General features: G+C 45.6%; 1 protein-coding gene across 4 annotated transcripts in view; it reads left to right on the top strand.

Annotated features, from left to right (window-relative positions):
- The window catches only part of ccdc142 (coiled-coil domain containing 142), an 86,393-nt gene extending 69,353 nt beyond the window's left edge, over window positions 1–17,040 (top strand). For 3 of the 4 annotated variants that reach the window (XM_085906669.1, XM_085906668.1, XM_085906670.1), the window contains 6 exons: window positions 489–603; window positions 4,321–4,498; window positions 4,585–4,695; window positions 5,386–5,486; window positions 15,686–15,854; window positions 16,495–17,035. In XM_085906669.1, the coding sequence (XP_085762795.1) occupies window positions 489–603; window positions 4,321–4,498; window positions 4,585–4,695; window positions 5,386–5,486; window positions 15,686–15,854; window positions 16,495–16,603 (783 nt within the window). In that variant the 3' untranslated portion in view covers window positions 16,604–17,035. Of the gene's footprint in view, window positions 1–488; window positions 604–4,320; window positions 4,499–4,584; window positions 4,696–5,385; window positions 5,487–15,685; window positions 15,855–16,494 lie in introns of all 4 variants that reach the window. The other variant, XM_085906671.1, reaches the window with a different exon arrangement.
- Window positions 17,041–19,526: the final 2,486 nt, after the last annotated feature.

Here is a 19,526-nt window from a genome sequence, read left to right as displayed (position 1 = left end):
AAATAGGGTGAGAAGCTCGGTCATCCGGGAGGGACTCGGAGTAGAGCCGCTGCTCTTCCACTTTGAGAGGAGCCAGATGAGGTGGCATCTCATCAGGATGCTTCCTGGGAGACCCTGTGGATGACTCAGGATGGGCTGGAGAGACTGACCTCCATGAGCTGGCCTAGGAACGCCTTGGGAACCCCCGGGATGAGCTGGACGAAGTGGCTGTGGAGAGGGAGGTCTGAGCATCCCTCCTAAAGCTGCTGCCCCCACGACCCAACCCCGTATAAGCGGAAGAAGATGGATGGATGGACAAATAGCTGCAATAGGACAGATTTGAATTGCTCTACAGTGATTTCTTTTGCAACAGAGTTGGTACATATTGATGAGCAGACATACTTTCGGTATTGTTGACTTACCTTAGTTCCATTTCAATTCAAACATTAAAACAATAACCGAACCCCCACACGGACACTGAAGATACTGATGTCTTCTTCTTGAATTAGGCTTTTTCTGCTCTGGTGCTTAAAAACTTTTCCGATGACTGCAAAAGGATGTCTGCCCATCTCTTTGAGCAGACCATGCCCTCTGCTGGACACTGGAGACTCAACCCGAGGCCAGGTACAGTACTGCCATATTATGTGCAATCTATTTGTGTTTTTTTTTTAGCTGTTATCCATGTTATAATGCTAATTCCTCACCCAAAACACTCTCAAAGTGGTGTTTTCCTTCAATCCCTCATCTTGGAGCATTCCTGCCCGATTCAAGAATCCTTTCTTTGAAGTCACTAAATGCGCCCAGTTTCTCAGAACAGCTGTGGCTGTTTTGATTTTGGTGCATCAAATAATTTGTCAAATGTATGCAGTGTGATCGCATTGAATGCGTTTTTCTATGTAGTTTTTAGATGTTCTACTTTATGAGTGGTCACTGAACACACTTCGAGTGTAATGACGAGCATGTGTGATTACAGTGTGGGCGGGGTTTTAGGACCCAGCTGTCTTGCTTCCAGGTTAGAAAAATCCCAAAACACTCCCAAAGTGGTGTTTTCCTTCAATCCCTCATCTTGGAGCATTCCTGCCCGATTCAAGAATCCTTTCTTTGAAGTCACTAAACGCGCCCAGTTTCTCAGAACAGCTGTGGCTGTTTTGATTTTGGTGCATCAAATAATTTGTCAAATGTATGCAGTGTGATCGCATTGAATGCGTTTTTCTATGTAGTTTTTAGATGTTCTACTTTATGAGTGGTCACTGAACACACTTCGAGTGTAATGACGAGCATGTGTGATTACAGTGTAGGCGGGGTTTTAGGACCCAGCTGTCTTGCTTCCAGGTTAGAAAAATCCCCACCAAAATAAGTTGTTTCATAAGAAATTTGATTGCTATTGTCCCAGAGGTAATATTGTCTATAATTGACTGGAAAAGTAAAAAAAAATGCATTATACTTGTTGATACTTGATCTTTAATATAGCGCAAAGCCACAGAAAAAAATCACCCTTGTGTTCAAGTATTTCACACATTGCCAAATAGACAGGTTAGGTTATTCTATAGACTTAAAATAGACATCTAAATCAGGTCTATGTGTAGACCTGATATAGACGTCTAAATTAGGTCTACAGATAGAGCTACTATGGACGTCGATCAGGTTTCAGAAATCACCACACTTCACCCGGGTCAATGGTTGTTTAAAACAAAGCAATGCAATCTCTGTTCATTATTTATACAACCTACAGCTGGTTTACGGTTTAATATTTCATATTTAATGGATTTAAATTTGTCTATTTTAGGTCTATATATAGACCTAATTTAGATGTCTATTTTGGGTCTATGTATAGACGTAATTTTCTATTTCAGGCCTATAAAATAACCTAAAATAGACGTCTATATCAGGTTACAGAAATAACCAATTCAGATGTACGGCTCAATATGCTTGTTAAACACAAATCCAAACAACTTCTGTACATTATTTATACAACTTACAGCTTGTTCAGACTTTAAAATTTCAAAATATGATCATATTTGATGTTTTTAATTTAGATGTCTATTTTAGGTCTACACCGAGACCAATTTTAGGTGTCTAAATTAGGTCTATACATAGACGTCTATGGCTGACAGGGATGTATGTATGTATGTATGTATGTATGTATGTATGTATGTATGTATGTATGTATGTATGTACGTATGTAGTAGTACGTAGTAGTAGTACTACATACGTACCGTAATTTTCGGACTATAAGTCGCTCCGGAGTACAAGTCGCACCAGCCATAAAATGCACAATAAAGTGAAAAAAAACATATATGTCGCACCGGAGTATAAGTCGCACTTTTGGGGCAAATTTATTTGTCAAAATCCAACACCAAAAACAGACATGAACTAACAACAACAGGCTAAACGATACGGTATGCTAACGTGACATATACACAAACGAGGAGCTGAGAACGGGCCTGACGTAACATTCAGAGTTATTCAAGTAAGTATTACATAAATAACTCATTTATCAAACCATCTGTGTCACTCCAATTCATTAAATCCATCGATTGTGCTTTATGTAAACAATGCCGCGTATGCGCCGCATTTTCGCCGCGCCGCTGACATCGGACTCGTAAGTTGCATTTCTAATTATTCCACAGACCCATACAACGATATATCAAGTATATTTCAAATAACTGTCATATTACAACAATATTATCAAACAGTATGTGTCACTCCAAATCATTAAATCCATCGATCAAATTCCTCGTCCTTTATGTCAACAACGCCGCGCGTGCGCTGCAGAGATCTAGTATATAACTATATTGTAGCGTTAACAAAGTACCAGGAAAGACGTGGGTTTATATAACAACAATGTTATCAAACCATCTGTGTCACTCCAAATCATTAAATCCATCGATCAAATTCCTTGTACTTTATGTCAACAACGCCGCGCATGCGCTGCAGAGATCTAGTATATAACTATGTTGTAGCGTTAACAAAGTACCAGGAAAGACGTGGGTTTTATAACAACAATATTATCAAACCATCTGTGTCACTCCAAATCATTAAATCCATCGATCAAATTCCTTGTTCTTTATGTCAACAACGCCGCGCGTGCGCTGCAGAGATCTAGTATATAACGATATTGTAGCGTTAACAAAGTTAACAAAGATGTGGGTTTGGTAAACGGCTCTTTATTTAACAAAACAAGAGTTCAACAAGCCAACAACAACTACTAAACTTCCAGCCACGGAGTTGGAAGAGAGCTCCATAAATAGGAGCGGGCGTGCGTAAAAGCCATGTCCGAGCCCCATCCACAATCCCGGGACAGCCACCCGGCCGAGCGCCGGCCCCCGACTTCCATCCACGGAGGTGAAAGAGAGCTCCCATCGAGAAGGACCGGGCATGCGTAAAAGCCATAATAGTTTTTCAAACCTTCGGTGTCACTCCAAATCGTTAAATCCTTCAAACTCTTCGTCCTCCGTGTCACTTACAAACAAAGCCGCTAATGATGCCGGTAGTACGTGGGGCCCTTCGTCATCTTTGTCATCCCTTGATCGAATCCTTTGTCTTTTATGTAAACAACCGCCGCGCAGCACGGGTGACGTCAGTTGCAGTTCAAATGACAGTAATTCCTTGCTACATCGCGGTCCGTTTATCGCAATTTCACTACATCGCAGATTTTTGAATTTTGAAAATTTGTGAAAAAAAATCATATATAAGTCGCTCCTGAGTATAAGTCTCCCCCCCACCCAAACGAAGAAAAAAAATGTGACTTATAGTCCGAAAATTACGGTACATACATACATACATACATACATACATACATACATACATACATACATACATACATACATACATACATACATACATACATACATACATACATACATTATTTTTTTTCTTATTGGAAGGGATGCATGGAGTACAAAAGTTTTCCCATTTTTTAGAGCTTCACTGGTTCCTGCAAGGATTATACTCTTTCCAATGAAAAGTCAGAGGTTGGGTGTTGTCCGATTGTGTCATGATTCTGAGCAGATGGGGTTTAGGTGCCTTTCTCAAGACCAGTAGTCAGAATTCTCAGTCATTCCATATGCCAGTCAGTATAATTTACAGACTGGCTGGCATACCCAGTTTCTAAAAAGTTATTCACAGAACATGAAGAACCGTGCATGATTAGCTGGAGGCAGAAATTTAATCGATAGAAGGCTCTTAGGTCACACAGTTGTTCCAAATGAAGACTGACCGCCCTGATAATCCTCATAAATTATATTTTGTATGACAGCAGTCTCTTCTGTTATGAAATACTTTCCATTCAGATGGGTGGCTGTGAATTGAATTGAATTGACACTTTTTTTTGGTCACCAGGCTTTCCTATTACTCCCAGTGAGTATGCATCAGAAGCTGCTCAGAATGTGATTGGTCAGGTTTTGGAGGGTGTGGCATTACTGTCTGACGATGTCCGCGTGCAGGCTCTAAGTTTAACCATGACGGCTTTTATGCAGGCATGGATGGAACACATCTTGAAACAACGGATAAAATTCAGGTAGATTCCTCTGACAATCAGGTTACCAACCTTAACAGAATATATACTAAATAATATATGTATCATGTCTTTTGCTTCCTCCTTAGTGTACAGGGAGCGCTTCAACTGAAGCATGACTTTGACTCTATCAGAGAATTTATCTCCTCTGACAGATATGGCCTGCCAGAGGAACTCCTTCAGCAACTACTCAGCCTTAGGTATCCTCATGCCTTGGTGTAACTTTTCCTAACTAGTGTACCAACCACCTTTAACAATAGGAAGGATTTGCCAGGTTGCCCCATATTCTAGACCTGAAGTCACCAACCTTTTTGAAACGAAGAGCTCATCTTTTGGGTACTGATTAATGTAAAGGCATATTAGTTTGATACGCACAATTAGAGCAAATTTGCTCTAGTTTGGAGGTAGATTAGCACCTCATTCTTGTTTCTTCTGCTAACATTTCTTCATGAACGCTATGATTTGGTCATTTGCGGAAATGCTTTCGATCTATACTATTTTTCCTACCCCAAATATTCCAAGCACATTTATACTAATCCAAGTATGATTAAAAAATAGCACCAAAATAAGATTTGATACATCTTACTGGCAACTGACTGGAGGTATTCTTAGTGACAGTCCACGAGCTACTCAAGTAATCCTTGGGGGCTACCTGGTGTCCATATAGCACATTGGTGACACCTGTTCCAGACCTTAATTGAGATGATTTAACTATACCTGAGCTAGTAATTTCAAAGTTTAATTATTTTTGTTCGACTCACTTTAACACCTGTACAACTCATTATAAAATTTTAAGAAAGGATCACATATGAATCAGTATGTGAAACTGGACAGATGTTTCTGAAACAGTTTTGATGAGTAGGTTGGTTATTTCCCTTGTCTTTCTACAGAGTATTTCAACAAGTGGACTCTGCGGTATTATGTCTACTTCAGCAGCCACAGGTCAGACCATATCTGCAGAGCAGTACCTGGGAGCCTTTCATACGCTGTTGTGAGTTGGCCACTATCAAGTATATATTGATGAGAGAACTAGATAACACATGCAAGTTGTCTAAACACGTTCTGGGCGGGCCATCTCACAAAGTGACCAAAGTATCCTTGAGCAAGATAGTGAACTGCTCATGTGTCATCAGTAGGAGATTTTACAACTTTAAAGTGTTTTCAATACGTTAAGGTAAACAAACACTCTAAAAGTACTAGAGTAGCACTTTATAAATTCTAGTCATAGATATTGTTCAAAACCTGTTGACTTCAGAACAATTCGCATTGAATCCTTTTTGGTTAGGTCAAGGTTTAGGCAAAGACACCGTGACGAATGGCCATATCTTGTCAGTGTGTCAAGTCGAAGGCAATAATCATGGTTAGGGTTAAGGTAAGGCTCTTCTATGCGCACACAAAAACATTTGTAGTACACTCACAGTTCACATCAGCAAAATATATGTTTCAAGCATCTGCATTGGTCCGCGTGAAATCAAAAAGTGACAGACCTTGTTTGTTGTAAATTTGGGATAGTTCACGCTATGGGTTTTGAGTCATCCCAGTTTTAAAGAAACACAATATGAATATTAAAACATGCAAAACATTGTGTGATGATTGGTCGATGGCCATCTCCTCCCCGTCAAGGTGTTATCACTGTGGTCAGGGGGTTGGGTTTTTTTCCTCTCGAAGCCCGACCACCTGGACGTGGTGTTGTTCTTTGTTCTCGTTCCTCACCGACCTTGAGATGTTATCATCCGGTACTCCCTTCGTCCGGTACTCCCTGTCTGGGCCTGTTCCACAACACTTTGAAGCAAACAAGTTCATGCAGTTTGCCTGCACATTCTTCATCACCCACCAATCCACACAAGCGCTCCAATACTAGATATTGTATTGATATGATTATAAGTTTAACACAACCTTAAAAAATATGTTTCCAAACTGCTGAAAGCACATTTCCCTTTATTCCCTCTCATGACCTCATTTATGGGGTCATCCACCCATTACTCTAGCAAACAGCTACCAGCGCGCTATTGGTCCTTCCTTCCCTTCGCGGCTCATGTTGAGTCACCAGGGTATATTGGCCCATCGGTGGCAACAGGCCAACGGTTTTCTCGATCAACCGGACAGTGAGTGATCTAATACATGGAATACAACAACAACCGCATAACATCATAATTGTAGTAAAAATAGCCACAGCAACAAGCACAGACATGATGAGCCCTTTCCAGTTTCCAAACGTTTTCATCCAATCAGACCAAATATCGGTGTGTACACCTGAATGATCTTTCATCTTTTTGTTCAGTGTCCTTAGTCCTTCCAACGCCTTGGTCAGTCGGCCCCCAGGTGCCGTGTTGTTTGGGATGAAAGTACAGCATGCATCACCAAACATTCCACACACACCATGTTCCTTAGCCAATAGCATGTCCAACGCAATTCTATTTTGGAACGCCATTAACAACGTTGCAGCCAATTGTTCATGAACTGCAGCAAATGATTCAGCTGTATAATTACCCAGTCGTTGGACATTGTAGTGAACGTAATTAATACGGTCTACATTTTTATTGGGGGTGATCCATAGGAAGATACTTTCGAATCCCGAGGCCACCTGATTAACGAGTTTATATTCATCTGGTACACCCCGGGGCACTCCTATAGCGTCAATATATGTTGGATCGTCGTCGCTCAACCACGAGGGCAAAACGTTTCTTTTGGCTCGCATCAGGAGCTCCGCCAGTGGGGACTCCAGGTCCCAATTGAGATTCTGTATTTCAATGGGGACAACCACCACAGGCATTATCAAAGACACGAGGGCACAGATACCTGATGCATTCTTCGACAAACGATCATATAGTTTGTCATCACCACACCACAACCAGATGTCTGCACAAGAGAAGAGAGGTTACAGTCAGTGACAAATGGAATTTGCACCATGTGGGATCTATTGTCCCAATACTTATGCCGGTTCCCTTTAACTTTAAACATGTCATATTTTGTTGAGTCACATGTTTGTCAAAAATGGGCTTTCTTTTTTCCACGGCTACAACTGGGAAAATATCATCATAAATGAAACAGTCACCACTGGTACTGGACTGGGTCAACACCTGTAAAATACAAGATGATTCTACTGCAGCCAGTAGTATTAGCAGCTTGTTCTGCCATCAAAAGCCAATTATTATTTATAGCAGTGACTCCCGTAGTGACCCTAAACCAATCATCTATGCTCCTGACTGCTTTCGCGAGGATTCGAGGGTTTGTCAAGGGACTCACGGAAAATTCTTGTTTGTCATCCTCACCTTGACATAGGAACACCTGCCAATACGGGTCTCCATACACATATATGTTTAACTGGAAACCCCAGCATCCTACTGTGCGGCTTCCTAAATGTAAATCGTGCGAAGTATTAACCCACAATGATGCCTGTCTGCCTTTTTTCTCCTTTTATCATTTGCTGATGTTGTTTCGATTGAACACTAGTCCCCCATGACTTATACCAATCTTTGGTGTCCCATACCAAATTTTTCCAACCTCTGTTTACTAACTCGTTGGTCAAATACCAATCATAATCCCGATAATCTTGTCCTCTAATCTGCTCGTTTACCAAACTATCAAATGGTATGGTAATTTGTACTGTCACATTTTTAGGGATGCAAATCTGGATCCCCCATTTAAATGATTGAACCGGTTCGCAGAATCCCCGGTGTGTCTGAGTGACCCCAGTCACCACTTGTCTTTTGGACCGGATGTTTAAATGGTACTCAGACACGTTGTTGTTTGTTGTGTGGCACCTTGTTCCATTACAGTACCACAACGGCTCCATGATTGGGGTTGGGTTTTTCAATTTATCGTTCAACCTCCCTTGACTTACGTTCACCACCATCTGCGTCATCTGAGTGAATAATTGTATGCCGTGACTCCCCAATGCCCTCTCAACCGAGGACAAATTAAACTCACTCCCTAAGCATTGAGAATAAAACAACCACATTTCTCCATATGTTAACTTCTTTTGTTCATGACATGAAGCAACAACAAACTGTCCATCCTCTTTACATTGGTGAATACATGTCCCTTCTCTGTCTGGTGGGGCTAACTCCAATACTTCCTTTACCTGTTCAATTTGCTTCCTCCACACCCTTCTCTGGTACTTTGCCAATTTGTCCTGTAACGTTTGGTTTGTCTCTGTTCAATTAAACAACGTGACACACGTTTGCCAATTTCCGCTGTCACATCTCTGTCTCAAACCTCCCTTTTCCTCTTGCGAGAGCTCTTCTGTTGTGTTCACCTCAGCTTCATAAACTACTTTTCCTCTGCATCGATATTGTCTATCTTCTTCATCATCACCTTCACCTTCATCTTCTTCCGCTTATCCGGGGTCGGGTCGCGGGGGCAGCAGCTTTAGGAGGGACTCCCAGATCTCCCTCTCCCCAGCCACTTCCTCCAGCTCATCCCAAGGCGTTCCCAGGCCAGCCGAGAGACGTAGTCTCTCCAGCGCGTCCTGGGTCGACCCCGGGGTCTCCTACCGGTGGGACATGCCCGGAACACCTCCCCAGGGAGGCGTCCAGGAGGCATCCTGATGAGATGCCTGAGCCACCTCATCTGGCTCCTCTCAACGTGGAGGAGCAGCGGCTCTACTCCGAGTCTCTCCCGGATGACCGAGCTTCTCACCCTATCTCTAAGGGAGAGCCCGGACACCCTGCGGAGGAAACTCATTTCAGCCGCTTGTATCCTGAATCTCGTTCTTTCTGTCACGACCCATAGCTCGTGACCATAGGTGAGGGTAGGAGCGTAGATCGACCGGTAAATCGAGAGCTTTGCCATTTGGCTCAGCTCTCTCTTCACCACGACGGACCGGTACAGAGTCCGCATTACTGCCGACGCTGCACCGATCCGCCTGTCGATCTCGCGCTCCATCCTGCCCTCACTCGTGAACAAGACCCCAAGATACTTAAACTCCTCCACTTGGAGCAAGATCTCATCCCCGATCCGGAGAGGGCATTCCACCCTTTTCCGACCGAGGACCATGGACTCGGATTTGGAGGTGCTGACCCTCATCCCGACCGCTTCACACTCGGCTGCAAACCGCTCCAGTGAGAGCTGGAGATCACGGACTGAAGAAGCCAACAGCACCACGTCATCTGCAAAAAGCAGTGACGCGATGCTGAGGTCCCCAAACCGGACCCCCTCAATGCCTCGGCTGCGCCTAGAAATTCTGTCCTTAAAAATTATGAACAGAATCGGTGACAAAGGGCAGCCTTGGCGGAGACCAACCCTCACTGGGAACGAATCCGACTTACTGCCGGAAATGCGGACCAAACTCTGGCATCGGTGATACAGGGACCGAACCGCCCTTATCAGTTGGCTCGGCACCCCGTACTCCCGAAGCACCCCCCAGAGAACTTCCCGAGGGACACGGTCGAACGCCTTCTCCAAGTCCACAAAACACATGTGGACTGGTTGGGCGAACTCCCATGCACCCTCGAGGATCCTGCCGAGGGTGTAGAGCTGGTCCACTGTTCCACGGCCAGGACGAAAGCCACACTGCTCCTCCTGAATCCAAGGTTCGACCTCCCGACGGATCCTCCTCTCCAGCACCCCTGAATAGACCTTACCAGGGAGGCTGAGGAGTGTGATTCCCCTGTAATTGGAACACACCCTCCGGTCCCCCTTATTAAAGAGGGGAACCACCACCCCAGTTTGCCAATCCAGAGGCACCGTCCCCGATGTCCACACAATGCTGTAGAGGCGTGTCAGCCATGACAGCCCCACAACATCCAGGGCCTTTAAGAACTCCGGGCGGATCTCATCCACCCCCGGGGCCTTGCTCACTACCTCAGTGACTTCGACCTCCGAGATTGGAGAGTCCGCCTCAGAGTCCCCAGGCCCTGCTTCCACAATGGAAGGCGTGTCGGTGGAATTGAGGTGGTCTTCGAAGTATTCCCCCCACCGACTCACGACATCCCGAGTCGAGGTCAGCAGCACACCATCTCCACTGTAAACAGTGTTGACCGTGCACTGCTTCCCCCTCCTGAGACGCCGGATGGTGGACCAGAATTTCCTCGAAGCCGTCCGGAAGTCATTCTCCATGGCCTCGCCAAACTCCTCCCACGCCCGAGTTTTTGCCTCAGCAACCGCCGAAGCCGCGTTCCTCTTGGCCATCCGGTACCTGTCAGCTGCCTCCGGAGTCCCGCAGGCCAAAAAGGCCCTATAGGACTCTTTCTTCAGCTTGACGGCATCCCTTACCGCCGGTGTCCACCACCGGGTTCGGGGATTGCCGCCACGACAGGCACCAACAACCTTACGGCCACAGCTCCGGTCGGCTGCCTCAACAATGGAGGCGCGGAACAAGGTCCACTCGGACTCAATGTCCCCCGCCTCCCCCGGGACGTGGAAAAAGCTCTACCGGAGGTGGGAGTTGAAGCTCTTCCTGACAGGGGATTCTGACAGACGTTCCCAGCAGACCCTCACAGAGCGTTTGGGCCTGCCAGGTCGGACCGGCATCTTCCCCCACCATCGGAGCCAACCCACCACCAGGTGGTGATCAGTTGACAGCTCCGCTCCTCTCTTCACCTGAGTGTCCAAAACATGCGGCTGCAAATCCGATGACACAACTACAAGGTCGATCAACGAACTGCGGCCTAGGGTGTCCTGGTGCCAAGTGCACACATGGACACCCTTATGCTTGAACATGGTGTTCATTATAGAAAATCCGTGTCGAGCACAGAATTCCAATAATAGAACACCGCTCGGGTTCAGATCGGGGGGGCCGTTCCTCCCAATCACGCCCTTCCAGGTCTCACTGTCATTGCCCACGTGAGCATTGAAGTCACCCAGTAGAACGATGGAGTCCCCAGAAGGAGCGCTCTCCAGCACTTCCTCCAGGGACTCTAAGAAGGGTGGGTACTCTGAGCTGCCGTTCGGTGCATAGACACAAACAACAGTCAGGACCCGTCCCCCCACCCGAAGGCGGAGGGAGGCTACCCTCTCGCTCACCGGGGTGAACCCCAATGTGCAGGCGCCCAGCCGGGGGGCAATAAGTATGCCATTACCTGCTCGACGCCTCTGACTGTGGGCAACTCCAGAGTGGAAGAGAGTCCAGCCCCTCTCGAGAGGACTTGTACCAGAGTCCAAACTATGTGTGGAGGCAAGTCCGACTATGTCTAGGTGGAACCTTTCTGCCTCACACACCAGCTCGGGCTCCTTTCCAGCCAGAGAGGTGACATTCCATGTCCCTAGAGCCAGCCTCTGCAGCCGGGGATCAGACCGCCAAGGTTCCCGCCTTTGGCCGCCGCCCAGCTCACTGTGCACTCGACCCCTTTGGCCCCTCCTATAGGTGGTGAGCCCATTGGAAGGGGGACCCACGTTTTCTTTTCGGGCTATGCCCGACCGGACCCCATGAGCGAAGGCCCGGCCACCAGGCGCTCGCCTTCGAGCCCCACCTCCAGGCCTGGCTCCAGAGAGGGGCCCCGGTGACCCGCGTCCGGGCGAGGGAAAAGGACATCCATTTATTGTAATCATCATCAGGGGTCTTCTGAGCCGTGCTTTGTCTGGCCCCTCACCTAGGACCCTTCTGCCATGGGTGACCCTACCAGGGGCATGAAGCCCCAGACAACATGGCTCCTAGGATCATAGGGGCACGCAAACCCCTCCACCACGATAAGGTGACGACTCACGGAGGATATTGTCTATAGGTGGGTGAAATTTGAATCTGGGACATTTTCTGGTGGATGGTCTCCAAATGTCATCAATGTCCACACAAAAAGACAACTTAATAAAAATAGCACTACTAAAATTAATTCTGAAAAATCCGAAAAACCTTTCGAGCCCTCCCCTTTACTTTTCCGTATTGCTGCTCCTTCTCCTTCTATCCCCCCCCCCCCCCCCCCCTCTTGGCCAGTCCGGGACATGGCCAAACAGGAATACCTTCATCCTGACGTAACAAACTCTGGGGCCGGACGTGGGTGTGAGTAGTGATACCACCGGCGTCCTTTGAAGTCGAGCTGGGCCGCGTGAGACGTTCTGGCCAAGACACGAAAGGAGCCCTTCCACCGGGGGTCCGTCCACTTTCTGGAGATGACTCAGACGTACACGTACGGTGTGAGCTGTTTCTCCACCGACACGCCTTCCTCCGCCGCAGCGGATTTCTCTCCAATCTGTGGAGAAACACTGGACACCAAAGCAGACAAATAGGTCCAGTATGCTGTATGAGACAAATTTGGTACCGTAACATCCTCCGGCGGGACGAGCGTCGTTGCTGGTCCCGGCATCAGATGACCCGTCATCAATTCAAACGGTGCGAATCCAGTGTGCCTGTTAACATATTGCCGCACAGACAACAAGGCAAGCGGAAGCGCTTGGAGCCAATTCATTTTTGTTTGAGCAATAATTTTGGCCAGTTTTTCCTTCAACATCCGGTTCATTCGTTCAACTTTGCCCTGGCTCTGAGGATGGTAGACACTGCCAAATCGATGCTTCAAACCCAGAATTGATTCCACTTTGGCCAAGGCTTTGTTGTTAAAGTGTGTATCATTGTCAGAGCGGATCAGGGCCGGAAAACCATGCGTGGGGATGTAATGGGTGATCAAGGCCTTGATCAAAGCAGCAGAATCTTCCTTCGAGCACGGATATGCCTCAGGCCAGCCTGAGTAAGCGTCACCCAACACAAGCAAAAAGCGTTTCCCATTCACTCTTGTATACATGTCGGTGAAATAAATGATCACCTCTGCTCCCGGCTACGGGGCCGGCTGAAACAGGCCGGGCTTAGGCTTCAACGTAGGACGTGCATTGAATGTCTGGCAGGACTCACAATCCGCAACGAATTTCCAGACCACGTCCGAGTGTCTGGGATGCCACCAACTTTGAAGATGGATCCTCATGGCATGGGGACCCACATGGGAAGGTGTGTGTGCCTGTGACTGGACCTCCGCCATTACCCTTCCTTCCAGAAGAGCGGGCTGGCCTTTGCGTCCTACTCACAAGCCATCTGATCGTTTGACAGCCTTTGCTGCCATCCAGACTGATTTTTGTTCCAGGGACGTGGCATCCTGGGCGGCACACAGATCGGCATGCGAGACCGACAGAGGCAAACAGGAGTCGGGGTGTTCCCCGTCCAGGATTACTGGACCGCGGGACACCATCATCATCTCCAGCAATTCTGTGTCTGCCATGGGTTGTTTAATTTGGTATGCATTCTGAGACTCAGACCAGTACAAATTAGTAATGTGAGTTTTCCGCCAATCGGTCTGTTGCAACAACTGCTTGACCATTGAGCCCAATTGTCTGGCCTCGTGTCCTGGGGCAACAGCCAGCGAAATGTGTGGCACCCCTCTTTCTGTCATTTTGAACCACTGCATTTGTTCATATGTCAGTTCAGTTGCCGCTGCAACTCCCTCTTTACCAATCAAAATGCGTGATGAAGTTAAATCCCACATGTGCCCTTCAATTTCTTCAAACAAATCCCGATATACATCATCACTTTTTCGGTCATAATATAGAGTGCAATGCAAAGGATCAACAGGTTGGGGGTATGGCGCCAGTGAGCAGATTCAGGGTTTCCACAGTAGGTAGGTCGAGAACACACCACCACCAGCAGGGGTCTCTGGCTCCAGCCTGGCCCAGTAGATGGTTGCAGTTTCTGCTTCTGTCGGTAGGGGCGCCATCAAATTGATCGGAGTGTCTGTGGAATGGATGTATCTGTGCCACAGTCTACACCCCGTCCGGGTGATCACAGTTTCAAGTGGTTTGGTAAAAGGCAGAGTTCGTGGTTGTCCCGAGAAGCCGACTAAAGTTGTTGTTTTCTTTGACAGTGAGGATACAAGAAGGGCAGTGTTTATGGATGAATAAGTTGCTCCTGTGTCCACCAACATCTGCACAGGTTTTCCTTCCACTGTCACATGGAGCATTGGCTCCGCCGGGCCACTGCTTCTCTGGCTCCCCGGACAGCCCTATTCAAATTGTCCACACCAGAGATCATCATGTTGGTAGGACTGACCTCCGTGTGTTTGTGGCTGTTGCCAGGGCCGTCCACCAGACGGAGCTGTTCCTGCCTGTTGCATCGGCGCCCCGGGTTGATGTGGCGGCCCTCCGGCTGGGCGGGCTGCTCCGCGCGGTCGATACTGCGGGCATTCTCTTGCCCAGTGATCGGTTTTGCCGCAGATGAAGCATGCGTTGGGCAAATGGGGTTTGTATGTTGCCCTTCTCGGGTAAGCAGGTGCACTCCCTCCCCGGCGAGGTGTTATCACTGTGGTCAGGGGGTTGTTTTTTTTTCCTCTCGAAGCCCGACCACCTGGACGTGGTGTTGTTCTTTGTTCTCGTTCCTCATCGACCTTGAGGTGTTATCTTCCGGTACTCCCTTCGTCCGGTACTCCCTGTCTGGGCCTGTTCCACAACACTTTGAAGCAAATAAGTTTATGCAGTTTGCCTGCACATTCTTCATCACCCACCAATCCACACAAGCACTCCAATACTAGATGTTATATTAATATGATTATAAGTTTAACACAACCTTAAAAAATATGTTTGCAAACTGCTGAAAGCACATTTCCCTTTCGGAGTAAAGAAAGAAAAGAAAACACTTCTGGAAGGCAACCACTCAAGATGGCACCATAAAAGTAATCAAAGCAATAAAGAAAAAATGTTAAGCGCATTTTAAAATAGAACCAAATTATACTCTATGCTGAGTTGCACTAATACTATGAAACTATGTGAAATTACGTGAGTTATCTGGGGCATGAAGCCCCTGGCAGGGTCACCCATGGCAAACAGGTTCGAAGTGAGGGGCGAGACAAAGCACGGCTCACAGATCCCTTATGACTTCGTTTACCCTTGCACTCAAGAGGGGGGTGCCAGGCCTGAAGGTGGGACTCAAAGGTGGCCGAGCCTTGACCCATGGGGCCCGGCCGAGCACAGCCAAAAAAGGAAATGTGGGTCCCCCTTCCCATTGGGTGACCGCCTGTAGGGTCCGCAGTGATCTGGGCGGCTGCTGAAGGCAAGACCTTTGTGGTCCAGTCCGGCTACAGAAACGAGCTCTAGAGACATAGTGAAGGTGTCACCATGTCAGAATATCAGAAATGAAATGAGGCTGACATTAATCAATAAAATTTGGCAGCCCTTTTTGACAATATAAAAGGTGTTCAATAAGGCAATATCTGAGATAATTTAAATGCAATCTCTCCCACGCGATATTACCAGAATGAACCTGTATGTGTTTATTTCCAGGTCTCATTAAGAGCAGTGGAGACATCTTGAGTGCAGCTATGGGGAGCAGCATAACCAACCTGAGGGGTATGGAAGGGGACTACATGACTCAGTCTAATCCTTCCGTTCTAAGCACTGGCATTCCTTCAGTGGACCCATTTATCCCAGGAGAGCCCTACCTTGCACCAAGGTTCACTTTGAAGTCAAAGTTCATTGTATTACTCCTAACGTAGTTCATTTTGTTGTTCATTGCAAAGTGCATTTTGTAATATTTATTCATTGTTTAAATACTTTTTTGGAATTCTTAGGAAATTTAATGAAAAAAAATAGGAAATGTTATACCTTTAGTTTTAGTCCTTCCTCGGGCTTATTTGGTTTCAATTCATAATGGTGTTTTTTTACACAAATACTTATAGTGAAAAATAATTGTTGAATTCAAATCTTTTAAAATATCTTATAAAAAAAGAAATTCACATTTATGATCACAATCAACAGAAAAAAAAAGTACAGAAAGTTGGTACCAGTGAGTCGGATTCCCAGGTACTGTAAGTTGGAACGAAACCAGTTCAAATGTGAAAGATACCCATCTTTAGTGCTAATAACGCAGATTTTTGCTGTTCAACTCAGGGCTTGGTACCTATCTCCCGAAAATAGCAGAGATGAATTTTACTTGATTATTTAATTTCATTCTCTGTCGTATTTACTATTATTTTGATAATAGTACAGTATATGGACAATGCATACAGTAACATACAACATTTTAATGTCTCAAATTACCAGTGTTTTGAGCACCTGAAATGAAATTTGTGCTTTCTCTCTTCAACTTCCAGTTTAGCTCTGGGTGCTTCTCAACAAGACTGGTTAGACTTGAGGATCCATACAAGTTCTCGTCGCTGGCGGTTGCCAGGACTACAGTGTCTTTCCAAGTCTGAACCCTGAACAATAAAAGCTGAACTAATTTTCTGTTTTTCAAACTCATTTTATTGGTCACTATATTTTACAAGCAATAAAAATGTCAGAAAGGTATGTTGGAATAATGCAATGATATAGTCATCAAACAAGTTGTTCTCAGAGCCATGAATAAACATTGGAAACCTGTTGCTGTCTGTTGTGATTTTTTTTTAAATTTGATTTGACTTGTTTATTTTGGCAAGTAAAGCTTGTGGCCAAAATAAATAAATAAATGTAGTTATTACAACATTTCACATTATGTTTTACATTACTTGTCAAAAAGGGAAGCAAGTTGAAGCAATTCTGCTTCCCGATTATAACCAAGGGTTTTCCTGCCAGACACACAATCTACACTACTACAGTACTACCTATAATACTACCATAACCATGGAAATAAACGGAAGAAACAAAAGAAAACTGAAATTTGACCAGGATAACATGATACAGCAATAACCAATTAGGTGGAAGTTAAAATATGTTTTAAATACAGCATGATTTGAATACATACAACTATAACAAACTGGGTGTTTGAATATGATTTGAATACAGCATAAAACTGGAAGTTAGCATATCAAGTGATATTTGCAATGCCAAGGTGATTTACCGTAATTTTCGGACTATAAGTCGCTCCGGAGTATGTCGCACCAGCCATAAAATGCACAATAAAGTGAAAAAAAACATATATAAGTCGCACCGGAGTATAAGTCGCACTTTTGGGGCAACTTTATTTGTCAAAATCCAACACCAAAAACAGACATGAACCAGCAACAACAGGCTAAACAGTACGGTATGCTAACGTGACATGTACACAAACGAGGAGCTGAGAACGGGCCTGACGTAACATTCAGAGTTATTCAAGTAAGTATTACATAAATAACACGTCTATCAAACCATCTGTGTCACTCCAATTCATTAAATCCATGATCGTGCTTTATGTAAACAATGCTGCGTAGTATGCGCCGCATATGCTGACGTCGGAGCCGTTGTAAGTTGCATTTCTAATTATTCCACAGACCCATATAACAATATATAAAGTATATTTCAAATAACTATCATATTACAACAATATTATCAAACCATCTGTGTCACTCCAAATCTTTAAATCCATCGATCAAATTCCTTGTTCTTTATGTCAACAACGCCGTGCGTGCACTGCAGAGATCTAGTATATAACTATATTGTAGCGTTAACAAAGTGCCAGGAAAGACGTGGGATTGGTAAATGACTCTATATTTATCAAAACGAGTTAAACGAGCCAACAACTACTGAACTTCCAGCTACGGAGGTGGAAGAGAGCTCCATAGAATAGGAGCGGGCGTGCATAAAAGCCATGTCCAAGCCCCATCCACCGTCCCTGGACAGCCACCCGGCCGAGCGCCGGCCCCCAACTTCCATCCACGGAGGTGAAAAGAGAGCTTTCGTCGAGAAGGACCGGGCGTGCGTAAAAGCCATAATAGTTTTTCAAACCTTCTGTGTCACTCCAAATCATTAAATCCTTCAAACTCTTCGTCCTCCATGTCACTTACAAACAAAGCCGCTAATGATGCCGGTAGTACGTGGGGCCCTTCGTCATCTTCGTCATCCCGTGATCGAATCCTTTGCTCTTTATGTAAACAACCGCCGCGCGGCACGGGTGACGTCAGTTGCAGTTCAAGTGACAGTAATCCCTTGCTACATCGCGGTTCGTTTATCGCGGTTTCACTACATCGCGGATTTTTGAATTTTGAAAATTTGTGAAAAAAATCACAAGTCACTCCTGAGTATAAGTCGCCCCCCCCTCCCACTCAAGCTATGACAAAAACCGCGACTTATAGCCGGAAAATCACGGTAGTTATAACAGTTTGATTTGAATACAACAGTGACAGTTTAATCAATTTGGAGAGAGTTGGAGTCACAATCTCGAGGCACCCCGGGGATCGTCCCCAGCAACAGACTGCAATTGCACCGACCGATCACAGCTAATCGTCTCCCATGCTCGTGTCGTGTGTGTGTGTGTGTGTGTGTGTGTGTGTGTGTGTGTGTGTGTGTGTGTGTGTGTGTGTGTGTGTGTGTGTGTGTGTGTGTGTGTGTGTGTGTGTGGCCAAGTTTTCGTCTTTGCTATAGCTTTTATCATTTTCATGTCTAGCTCATTCACATCTATTGAGGTTTTGGATGTACAATTTGTTGGAATACTAATACAAATAATGCGAATGATTTGGTTACGTCAGACATATAACAGTGGAATAATGAGGCATCTGGTGCTGAGGTGATGGGAGGGAGGCCCCCAAATGAAATTCTGCCTAAGGCCCTTCAAGGATTGGCCCAATTTTGATCACAACTGTATGTGTCTTGCATTTTAAGGTGGAGGCAGCAGCTGATTTCACAGACCTAACAGATAAAATCATAAACTGTGGCTATGCACGAGCAGTACACGAGAGGTTTGTCACCAGGGTTTCTGATACTCTTTCATTGTAGTTCCCTCAACACACATGATCACATAATTCATAAATACATAATTCGCTATTGTTAGTTACAAAGTGTACTCCAATGGCATGACACATCGTGATATATCATGTTATTTGCAAATCAAAACTAATGTCAAATGTAAGAAGTTGTCGTCATCATCTCAATCCTTCACAATTTATAGTGTACTAATTGTATTCGTTCATTCATTCATTTTCTGAAACCGCTTAGTCCCCACGGGGGTCGCGGGCGTGCTGGAGCCTATCCCAGCCGTCATCAGGGGACACCCTGAACTGGTTGCCATTCAATCGCAGGGCACACAGAGACGAACAACCATTCGCACTCGCACTCACACCTAGGGACAATTTGGAGTGCTCAATCGGCCTATCAAGCATGTTTTTGGGATGTGGGAGGAAACCGGAGTGCCCGGAGAAAACCCACGCGGACACAGGGAGAACATGCAAACTCC

This window comes from Syngnathus leptorhynchus, chromosome 2, assembly GCF_054491065.1.
Source record: "Syngnathus leptorhynchus isolate UIUO chromosome 2, UIUO_Slep, whole genome shotgun sequence".
NCBI lineage: Eukaryota > Metazoa > Chordata > Actinopteri > Syngnathiformes > Syngnathidae > Syngnathus > Syngnathus leptorhynchus.
This window is presented reverse-complemented; position numbering and strand designations above follow the sequence as displayed.